A 12,604-nucleotide genomic window follows, 5' to 3' on the forward strand; every position below is an offset into this window, starting at 1 on the left:
TTGTTTTTTGAGAAAAATAATATATTATTCAGATAAAATATATTAGGAATCCCCATAATAATTTTATTCTGGAATACCTAAGTCAAGTTCTTAATCAAAATATAACATAAGTGAGGAATAAAGCTTCATATGATATGGAATCAAATATCACATACACTGAAATCTAGTCTTACTGTCACCTTTGCAGTCATGATGTGAGTACACATGCTTAATGTAACAGAAAAAAATGTGCCAAACACTAAAAAATTATTCAATTTAAAATGTTCAAATGGCAATGCAATTCCATAATTATGCAAACAGGAAAATTTATTGCTTTGGAATGTTTCAATCAAATTGAAAGTGGTAATTCCACAAAGTTACCTTGTTATATCTGTAGGAATCATTCCAACATGTTTGAAATATGATCACTAGAGGGTATATCTAGGTAATTATGTGGTCAAAGAAGAACCTTAATGGCCCATTACCAAAGACATTATCTAGATAGTTATGCTGTCTTTGCTCCTACACAATCTATTCTTAAAAAGAATGAAATATTAAGAAATACAACACTGCTGGCACATCTCATTTTGTAGAAAGAATTATGAAATTACTTTATAAGAGGGATTGAATATTATAGATGTTTTCTGAGATTTTCATGGGGAACGTAATGGCTGCAGTTTGATCAGCCAGCAGCAATAAGAGTGAAACACTCACCACGCCTTCTACATACTCTTCCTCTCTTATGACTACCTCTATAAGAGAAAGAAGCAGGGTTAATCAGTGAAAGGAACATGACCCGAATTAAAATACTGATTTGACACCACACTAGCCAGTGTTATTCATGTTAGATCTAAACTGATAGATGTTGTGAGATGCAACCCCTGTCAGTCACTAAGGAATGTGTCCCCCAAATAATGAGGAATTAAGCCACTGCTTTAAAAAGTAGGATGGTGATACTGTTGTGTGTGTGAACATTTATTCATTTTATGATGGTTTTTACCACTGTATCTCTCTCATTAAAATTTTTTTAACCTAACTCAGCAGTTAAATTTAAAATGTTGCATGAAAGATGATGCATGGATAAGCCAAAATGAGCTAGTTACCAGCATACAGATTTTTCACCTTGATGTAAGCTTAGATTCTCTTTGCTAAAAGAAATTTTTCTTCTTATAGCTTGAATGAGCTTTATTTAAGACAGAATGCAAACAAAAGGGTCAAATTTGTCTAAAGAGCCAAGAAATTCTCAAAAGAATTTACTGCTCACTATAATTTTGATGACTCTGCATTCATTCTCTTACCTTGCAATATACACATATTGTATAATTTACCACTCAAATTGGAGCAGGTGACAGCTTGACAATATTTGAATAACTTAGTACCACACAAAAACATATCTTTGACATAAAAAAAATATTTAAAAAAAAAAGCAATTATTATCACATGAAAGAAAATTGAAAGACATTTTACCTCAAAATGTTGTTTCATGCACATTTTGAAATTAATTCATGACATATGTAGGTATAGTAGGATATAATGACATTATGCACATATGAGCAATAACTTACAATGAAAATTTACAGTGATATAAACTGTACAAATACAAAAACAACGCCACAACAGGCAAAATACCCAATGAGGTGGCTGAGAAAAAGATGCCCATAAAGATATGGATGTCATATTTTAAAAATACAGCAACCCAATTAAAAATGCAAAAATTATAAACAATATATACACGTGATAAAATATTATACAACGCCCATAAAACATATAAAAACGTAAAAAATTATAAACAATATATACACGTGATAAAATATTATACAATGCCTATAAAACATATAAAAAACATATAAAAACATATAAAAAATTATAAACAATATATACACGTGATAAAATATTATACAATGCCCATAAAGAATACTTATGGTTGTCTTATTCTAAGTAATGAACAGTTTTTGAAAGCCCTCTCTTTTTGAACCGTGAAAAAAACTTTTTTGGTTCAAGAACATACTTTCTTCAATTTGGTGTGCGCATGGGCGATATAGAAAGTGGTGGTTCATCTTCAGATGGATAATTCTTTTCTGTCAACAAAAGCAACCTCCTAGCTAGTTCTTTTCGAATCACAGAGGTTATTTTTGTTCCTAAGCATATAAGAGTTGCAACAGCAAATATTATGTTGAAGAACAACACAATACGAAAGCTTCTTATCCAATATGTTTTACCAAAGCTTCCAGGAAGATCAAAATTTGTCATACCTTCAAAAATTGAAAATAAAAAAAGTTTCACAAAATAATAACTAAAAAACAAATACAATAACTCATTATGACAAGCGGAAAAACAAAATTTAAATTTTCAGTCAAACCCTGGAATAAAAAAGGGACCAAAGATTTGATTCCCTATGTTTCAATTTACACTAATACTTTTCAAAATAGGTTTAAGGTTGGAAATTTCAACTCATCCTCCCATGAACTTAGTTTGTAGGATAAAAAAAAGGTGGTGGAACAATGGAGTGTAATGCAAACATACTGGTATAGTCTTGTTTTGATGCCTAAATTAAAAATGAATAGTTTAAAGGTTGAAATCTTTGTTTCAACTAAGAAAAATTCCAAAAAATACAGAAATCTGTCCCATTACCCAATTTTCATATTTTTGGGTTTTTTCTATAGTTATACAAAATAATATTATATGCACAGGAAAATCTGAGAGGAACAACCTCTATTATAACCAGAGGTTTGTTACATAAATCATGCTCACTAATTGCAAATATTGACTGTAATTAACACTAGAATAACCAAGCTCATCAAAATAACAAACATCAGATACAGTACCAGATGCTTATTGAAATAATTTTTATCCTAGAGATTTTGGATTTTATTAAATGGCTGATTTTTATAACCTATCGATAAAAAATAACATCTAAAAAAATATATGCTTTCAATGGACAATCTTGTAATGTAAACATATGATAAATACCTTATACACTGATGAACATTGGGTCCAACTTGCTATAACAAGTCATTTATTGCTATTAATTGTGACACCATTGTGTATCACTTCTTTCATAGTATTCTACTGAAGCTCTAATTATACATAGCCCATCTTAAAGTATATATAGACAATCATTTTTCCTCGAATGGTAAATCAAACATTTTCCATTTCGATCTCAATTTTTTTATGCACATAATTCATGCTGGTAAGTGCTTAGGCAAGCCTAAGGCAGCTTCTGTAAGTTCACAAGAACTGAACAGAATTTTGTTCAAGAACTGAAATGAAATATTAAAAACAGCCCGTCTCAAAAGTGTATAGACATCAGCATATGTATTTAGATATTTACAGTTTAACAGTTTTTAAACATTGCCACAAATCACTTTAAATACTCGTTCAGGCATGCTGTTGACTAGATTCTGAAGAACGGGATCCAGAGAAGACCCACTTTGCTCAATTTGTTGCTCCAATGCAGCAATACTTAAAAACTGATAACCATGGGCATAAAACATGTAATAGACCCCAAAGATTTTCAACCCAAGAGATTTTCTTCTAAATATTTCAGTCTGGGCTCATTGCTGGACATTCTAACACATACAACTAATTAGCAGTAAATCATGCAGTGGTGGATGTTGATGTGAGAATAGAATATTTTTTATAAAAATACAACCCCAAAGCTACAACAAGCAAAATGCCTAATGAGGTGGCTGAGAAAAAGATGCTCATAACAAATACGGATGCCATATATTTCTGAAATAAAGAAACCCAATTAAAAATTAAACTGTAAAACCTAAAAACAATATACATATATACACGATAAAATATAATACAACCCATAAAAAGTATTTATGGTTGTCTTATCTACGTATGGATAGTTTCTCGATTTACCCCAACATGTTTATCGTATTTCTTTTTAAACGTGTCAATTGTTTTAGAATTTACTCCCCCAAGGGTAAGCTATTCTATTTATTAACAACCCTATTAGAGAAAAATTCCCTGCGAGGCCACAACCAAGAATTGTTTTTACAGTTTGATACTGATGTCCCTTTGTCAAAGCAGATGATTGATGGTATAATAATAATTCATGGACCATCCTATCCATCTCGTTGAAAATTTTGAACACTTCAATCATATCCCCCAACACCTGCATTCTTCTAATGCACATATATTCAAAAAATGAAGTCTCTCTCCATAACTCAAACCCTGTGTACCAAAAAAGACACATGTAGCCCTTCTCTGAATGTTTTGAAGCCTTTGGACTTTTGCTGACCACACAAACAAAAACTATACCAGTTTTTCCATTTAACACTAGAAAGACGGATGAGGGTCTTCATGACGTTGCATGCTGTTTAAGCTTACATATCTCTGCTAAGAATAAACCGAACCACCTGGAATTTCTTGACTTTTCCTGAATTATCATGTTCTTATTGTATGCCAAAGCGTTTTTCATTATCGAGTGGATATACCAAGAAAGATGGAAGGGGGTCATTGTGACCCTTCTTTATATCCTAGCACATTATGCGGTAAATACTACTGATTTCTAAGTAGGTTATAATCCTTCTGAAAGTCTTTTTTTGCATTAGACTTTCCGAGCAACCTTTATTTTCCCCTCATTCTTATCTGCAAGTCTCCGTCAGCAGGTGTGTAATTTTTGGTTTGTCAAGTATTCTTCCCATATTATCCGATAAATTGTTTGTCCTAGGATGTAGAAAATTTGAGTGTATGTGATAATTTCAAACAGTTTAGAAATGGCGAAAAAACACATATTTACTGTAGAAGAAATACTTCAGCAGTTGCAAAGATTAGATGAAAGAAACTCTGGAAGCAGTGATGATGAAAGTGCGGAAGAAAACGGTGCATCAGTTAGTACGAAATGGAACGCCATTGAGAAACAAGAAACAAAATCATGAGAAAATATACCTTGTTGAAGCCACAGAACCGATCTAAGAGTCAAATTATTTCTATCCTATAGCCCAGTGGTACTCTGCAGCAGATAGGAGCATATGGAAAATCATAGAACCTTCCTCAATTTTAGGACAGCAAGGATCTCAAAATATATTGAGAGAAAATCAAGGCTCCACATTTTGTGCATCAAAAAAACTTAAATGAAATTGTTCTGAGTTTGTGGCACCTTATTTTCAGCGATAAAATGATATGTCATATACAGAAATGTACAGAAGCTGAAGCTCATCGTCGTCTAAAAAATGAAACTTCTTGGTCACTTTCTTTGTCTGAACTTCATGCAACGATATCCATTATGCATGCAAGAGGTACATATGGTGCAAAAACTTTCCCCTGGATTTATTGTGATCGTCGGTTTGGGGTCCTCCCAAATGTTTTTCCCAAACTGACAAGAGATCCTTTCAAAGAAATTTTGAAATTCATGAGAATTTGCCTGCGTTGACTCTAAATTCTAAACGGATTTCCTTACACTGGAGCAGATAAAACCAGATAGACAAATCAAAATGTCCATGAACATGTTGTAATTCGATTAGTCGAATCTTATCTAAGAAAAGGTTGAAACATAACAGATAATTATTTTACATCACTGAGATTATGTGAATTTTTGAAATCAAAATCAACCAGCTAGGTTGGGACCCTTCAAAAAGACCATTGTGAGGCGCCACCAACTGCAAAAACAGGAAAACAAGATCTATACTCATTGATCGTATTCAAAACTATCACACCGACATCCTATCGGGGAAAAAAGAATAAAAATATTCTAGTTCTGAGTTCACTTCATACAGATGAAACTTTCAACGAAAACGAAAAAAAAAGACCCCAGAAACAGTTGCCTATTATAACGAAACTAAATATGAGTCGACATTGAGGATTATAAATAACAAAATATAAAACAAAAGGTGGTTTCACCCTTTGTTTTTTGTGTTATAACTATTTTAAAAATGCTATACCGTAATTTAAAACATTAAAATATTTGAAAATTGCAAAAAAACTATGGGGGGGGGGGGTCATTTTGACCCCACCCTGTCTCTCTAAATATATTCCAGCAATCCGTTTTTCTAGTGTTAATGTGGACACTCCCCAAACCATGAGAGATCCACCTTTTTGCTGTCAGCTTATAGAGGGTGTAGTTCATGTCTAAGGTCATGACAGTAATAAGCCCAGTCTTTGGGTCTCCATCTAGACTTAAATTTCTTTTGTCTATCTATATTTAACTTTTATTATGTCACTGAGGATGACAGTGAGCCATTTATCCATCCAATTCATGCGCTTTCTGGCACAAGTCAATTGATCATCTTTGTGGAGTTGCTTCAGAAAAACCCTATGTCATATATTTTTAAACACATGCCAATTGCTGGACTGTAGGAAGCAATGAACAATGTTTCTTTACTACAGGAATTGATAAGCTTTGTAAAATTTTATGCATAGACAATACTAACTAGATGCTAAACACAAAATTTATCTATTCATCTCTGGTCACTTTTGGTCAGCCAATTCACGATCTCAATTCCACACACTACCACATTTAACTAATATTATATACATAGAAAGTATGGAGATTATGAAATACCATTTTTTATATTATTATTCAAATTCAAAATATAAGAAACCTGCAACTCATATTTTTTTAATAAAAAAATTGGATTCTCGTCATTGTATTGACAAATGTATAGTATTTCAAAATAAATATCATGCCTGTGAAAAAAACATAAAAGAAATGTAATCAAGAGTGTAATATGAAATAGTCTGGTAATATAGAATGGGTGGGAGGGGGTTCAAAATTAAGAAAACTAAAACCCTTCAAAAACAATATTTAATGAGCCTATGATAATAAAATATGTTTTAATAGTTGATGATGATGGTGGCATAATTCATTAACAAGAGTCACAGATGCAGTCTTCCTTCACTGTGCACAGAACAGTCAAGGTGGGCCCATTAAGAACAGTATACCATTACTAACAGACTTCTCTTCCTCTATCTTTCGAAAACTTCCCATCTTGAAGTTACATTCTGCACCGTCATTATGTGGTACAGTAGATGGTACAAAGCTCAACTCAGAGATGATACTAATAATATTTCATATAAGTTGACACGCCATGTTTGAAAAAATAGCTTTCCATTTAACCAGCAAGAATTGCTAGCTAAAAAATAAGCGAAGCACAATAAAATGCAACTCTTTGATACAAATTGTGCTTAGTTTCAAATTATTAGGCACTGTTCCAACAATTAATAAAAACTTCGTAAAACTTGTCCGCTGAATTTCTGGAAATTAAAAAACGAATCTTCTCTTATAGCACATGTAATGATGGTGACAATCAAATGACACTGACCATATAGCATTATGGGGCATTTTGAAGTACTTTATCACTGTTGTATTTGGAAGCCATACCCAAAGGTGAAATAAACACAACATATATTCCATATTATCCATCTATTTCAATAATCCCAGCACTTTCTATATACCTGATCTGCTACATTGATATCACTGCAACATCTTTGCTAGCCATGCCTTCAGACATAGAACACCAGATTTAAGGCATATCTGCCATAGTATAATGAACGTTGTGAGACATCACAAAAACTATGCACAAATTCTGTAAAATTGTGACTTACGCAAACTTTTTTTAACTGTTGTGTAATGACTTTACTGTCATGCGATTCATGTATAAGAATTTGAGATCAAAATGTGAAATGTTTGATTTTTTATTTACAAAAAAATGATACTTTCAAGATGTGTTTTTTTTTGTTTTTTTTAAAACAGAATCAGTTGTAAATAGTTCAAAATCAATTAGTATTTTTTAAAAACTTCTACTGTGTTCCTTATTACTTCTATGTTCTGGATTAGTATTTTTTAAAATTTGGTCTGCAGCAGCAACCTGAAGAGATTGTAGGATGTGTTTCAGAATAAAGCAGAAATAAAAAATAAAAACATAATGAATGATTATGACACTACAATGTATTTTCGATTCACCCTGCAACCAAGGGATCTTCCAGCGATGCCAAATAGAAAAACACTACTTGAACTTTTGTCTCAGAACATGCAAAGCTGGACATTAGCTGCCTATAAAATACACTGATGTTCAAATTAAGAGAATTTTTACATTTTGTCTAACTTTTCAAAAAACTAATATACATTTTTTAATAAGTGGATACAAAGTTGTATAAAATAAAAAAATCTCATGTTAAATTAAAATAAACAGTATACATTTATGATTGTAAGACTCATCAGGGCAGAAATGCCCAAAACCTACATCACAAGATCGAATAGGAAATGGGATATGGTGCCCTCTTACAGAGCAACGGCATACTGGAAACGAGGCACTTGACAAGTCCCTGTAGCAGTTGGTACTACTCCTGCACACACAGTTTTTAAATGAGGGACGGCAAGCTCAAGTCGCCCTCCTAAGAGTGCCACAGACTTTTCAAGAGAGTTTAGGTCTGGAGATCTGGCTGGCCAATCTATTGAGACAATCAATAACCAGATGAGAGTGAACAAGTGTTTTCGTCCATAAAAATCCCCCCAAAAGGGCTGTAAAATCACATAGGGCTGTAAGATCACTTTCCTATACTCCTTAGCAGTAAGTTGCCACTGTCAAACATATAAATATAAAAAAATAATATTAACAAAATAAATATAAAGAATTATATTCCACTCTGGTATGGTATCATATACATATACCACCATTGAATAAGGTTTTTCCATCAACATATAATATATTCTTTTCTACTTTATGATATGTACTAAAATGAAAATCTTCAGGTTTTTAAATAAAAAATATTGAATGATTGATTTTTAATTGTTTTCTTTCCACATACCATACCATGTCTTTAGTTCATATTTAAGCTTTCAATAATTAAGCATTGCAACTCAACCAAAATGATTTGCTTATTTTCAAAGGTTGAGTACAGAAAAAAAGACTATGATTTCAATAATCATAAAGAAATGTAAAAAATAAAATCTTTGGCTATGCAAAATTGACACAACACAAGAACTACCAGAATTTCTATACCACCTGGAACTACCGGAGCGGTCAATTTGATTGCTATCACAAATATACATGGTACAGCTGAAATGTGAATTTATTTTGGATTAAAAAAACTGTCACGAACTAGGATTGCCTGTCTTGAAATATCACCCTATGGGGGTTTTGGGGGACATGAGGTTGGAGACCCCAACCCTGTCAAAAAATCTTATGCTTGTATTTTTCAAATTTATATTGTCTATTATTCATTTATTTCAAAATTTTGGAATGCAAGTTGTTTCACGACAATCAAGTAACACCTCCCCTCCTATTCAGGGGTTCCAATAAGACAAAAAATGAAGGGTTACTAGGGATGCGGGACATCTGGCATATAAGGGATCCGATAAAGTATGCTGAGAAGAATACGTGTATTGCTTTGTATGCTCATGAATCATTGAGGCCATGCTTCATAGACATTTTTGGGGGCTCAAATGATCCGAATTCTTAGGATTCCATCACACATTGTTCCCTCACTTTGCCCCCCTCCTTCCAGCAGTCAAGAAAATTTTATGTTTGAAGCTGATACTGAATTTACTAGCAGAAAGAATGTGAGGTTTTGAAGTTGCAATTTCGTCACTTTTGTTTTCAGGTTGTTGCATCAAGCAAATAATTTTGTCATTTATCATGTAATTGCATAACGAGCCCAAATAATATGGAAAACAATGGTTCTGTCTGCTTAAATATGGCAACTAATTTCACTGTACAACTTTTACTCCCACTCGGTTGATTTAAAATAAGATTCACAGCTTTGGCTTTATCCTCAAGAGCACTCTGGCACCTAAGTGCCCTATTTTCCATCAAGTATTCGTGACACAAAAAATAGATTATTTCAATGTATTCTATCACCTTCTATAAATTAGCCTTTTTTTTTTAAACACCTTGTATGCTTGCTCACACCTGAAATGTAATGAAAGATGAATGATACCCAAGTTTTAGTGAGAAATTAAATTCAGAAGAGATGATGATTAATTTTATTGCCTAAAAAATACATTCACAGTATATTTAGAATCTGGTTAAGCAACGGAATTTTCAACTGCAGTCAAAATAACTGCTCGATAGTTCTAGGTAGAAGTAGTTTTTAAAAATTTATGAAATGGCTTAAAGTTTTCGTTTTTGCTTCGAAAAATTCTTTTCAATGAATTAGGAAAAGCCACGGAATTTTTTTTTAAATTTTGAAAAATAGAGTTGCAAATGGCGAGCAAAGTTTGAAAAGTGTTCAGAATGACTGCACGATAGTTCTAGTGATAAACCCTTGATGCTAAGATTGCCATTTTTTTAACTTCTACTTCTTATGTCCATAGTCTTGGCTGCAATTTATTGAGTCATTATCATTGCAGTAACTCATACTTGTTACTGTAGAAAAATACATGAAAAAGCTGCAGTCACAGAAAAAAAAGTATGTTTCAAAATACCTGCTAACCTATTTCCATTCTTCGAAATTTTCTACCTGGGCCATATTACCAGATCTCAGTCAATAAGAACACATAGGATTTTACATGTAATAGTTCCAATCTGGATGCAAATGGGTTCATTCAGGCAATAGTTGAATTAGTTCAATTATCTTAAATTAGCAAGTAAGTGTAGCAGTAACCGCATGTAAATAACAGAATGATATTTGGTATAAATTATCTGAGCTTTTCTCAAGAAGCTCGGAACCAAAAGGTTTATTTTGCTTTCAATTTTGATTTGTCAATTTGTACCTCATTGCAATGATGAATTACTTAAGAAAATTTTATGAAACCGAGAGAGAGAGAGAGAGAGAGAGAAAGAGAAAAGCAAACAATACCTCTGCCTTATTTATCTTGTATTCAAAATATATTTCAGAGAAAAAAAATTGAAAATTTCTCACCTAAGGTACGGACTAACTTGGGAAATGCACAACTTGCAATAATTAATACATAAATATTCCCTATAATGACAACTGGTGATGTATTATGCAGTTTGGGCTTCAGATGGCGAAGTATTGGCATTGAATATATTCCAATTACAGATGAGCACCACAAGTACCTTGTCAGAAGAGTCAATTCCAAATTGATAATTTTAATAGATGACTTATCACAGACAATAGAAAGAATAGAGGATAAAAATTTAATTTACAAAACTTTTAGGTATATTCCATATTTTAGAACAGCATCAAGCAAAAAAAAAAAATAATACTGATGAACTACAAAGAATGATCAACAGACATATTGCTTTTATGCATATATCCCAACCTTGGAACCAAGCCTCTCCGTAGTGGCAATATTCATCGTCAGGGACAGGGGGACCTCCCCCAAGGAAGATTTTTCATAACTTCTTTCTAATTCAAATCAATATCCTTCACCTTCAGAAAAGAATTATGAATCTGACATTCTATGCCAAAATATTAGTAATACTTGACACTGCCCGGGCTTTCCTCATATACTAGGAGCATTAAAAAGTGACAAACCATTGTTTGGTAACCAAAGTAGACATTAAAGTCATTATTGCTGGAGTTTTTTGACCCTGTCGGGCATTTGCCCAATTCTGACGAACTTTTAAAGTAGCCTATCCTTATTTGTATAGAGAACATGCAGCTTGCAACCTGATGATATACTGGTGAGTTTCGACATCGTATCATTGTTCACCAAGGTGCCACTAAGGGATGTCTTAGCACTACTTGATGAAATGTTCCAAAAAAGATGTAGTAGGCCTTTTCCAGCTTTGCCTTGCTACAACCTATTTCACCCAGAGCAACATCATCTATGAACAGACAGATGGAGTAGCTATGGGAAGCCCCTTGAGTTCGGTAGTTGCCAACTTCTTTATGGAAAAATTCGAGGAGCAGGAGTAACAACAGCGCCTCTCAAACCAACAATTTGGCTCCACTATGTTGATGATACATTCGTTGTTTGGGGGCATGGTGAAGAAAATCTTCACCGATTCTTGGACCATCTCAACGCAATTCATGAAAACATCAAGTTCACTGTGGAAATAGAGAAAGAAGGACAGCTCCCATTTTTGGACGTTCTGTTCAGCCGTCAACGTTTAGGCCACAGCATCTATCGCAAGCCTACTCACACAAACAGATATGTTCATAAGCTCTCCAATCATCATCCTCACCAAAAACGAGGTGTACTGAAAATCTTGATCGAGAGGGCAAGAAGACTATGTGAAGGAAAAGATCTAAGTAAAGAGATTGAGCACTTAAAATCAGTTTTCCGCTCTAATGGGTACACAAAAGACGACATCAGGAAAGCCTTACTCCCCATCAAGGAATCACCAGCGGAAAATGAGAAGTCACAATCAATTGGAAAAGCTGTGCTGTCTTTTATCCCCGGAGTGATGGCAAGAATCAGCATGAAAAAACATCATATAAAGACCATTTTCAAACCAACCAGAAAAATATGTGAAATGCTGCGATCAGCAAAAGACCACCGTCACCTTCTATCAACACCAGGGATCTACCGAATACCGTGCACCTGTGGTCAGGTATATATTGGAACCACAAAAAAATCTGTGGCCACGAGAATAAAAGAGCACAGACGATGCTGCAGAATGGGCCAAACAGAAAAGCCGGCGGTGGCAGAGCATGCGCTTAACGACAAAACCACAGTGTACAGTTCAGCAAAACATAGGTAATAGCTAACATTGACCACTTCTTTCCACGAATCTACAGAAGGTTATTGTAATATACAAGC

The 12,604-nt window shown here is 33.5% G+C and overlaps 1 protein-coding gene across 1 annotated transcript in view; it reads right to left on the minus strand.

Moving 5' to 3' along the window:
* Positions 1 to 1,880: 1,880 nt before the first annotated feature.
* lili (LMBR1-like protein lilipod) overlaps positions 1,881 to 12,604 on the minus strand; it is an 81,005-nt gene continuing 70,281 nt past the window's right edge. Inside the window, exons 14-15 of the mRNA XM_089238807.1 lie at positions 10,795 to 10,952; positions 1,881 to 2,231 (exon numbers count right to left, since the gene is read on the minus strand). Coding sequence (XP_089094933.1) covers positions 1,993 to 2,231; positions 10,795 to 10,952 — 397 coding nt within the window. The 3' untranslated portion in view covers positions 1,881 to 1,992. The remainder of the gene's footprint in view (positions 2,232 to 10,794; positions 10,953 to 12,604) is intronic.

Source organism: Pholcus phalangioides, unplaced genomic scaffold (genome assembly GCF_987345545.1).
Source record: "Pholcus phalangioides strain wild (caught in Gottingen) unplaced genomic scaffold, Ppha-v1.0 ptg000011l_1, whole genome shotgun sequence".
Taxonomy (NCBI): Eukaryota; Metazoa; Arthropoda; class Arachnida; order Araneae; family Pholcidae; genus Pholcus; species Pholcus phalangioides.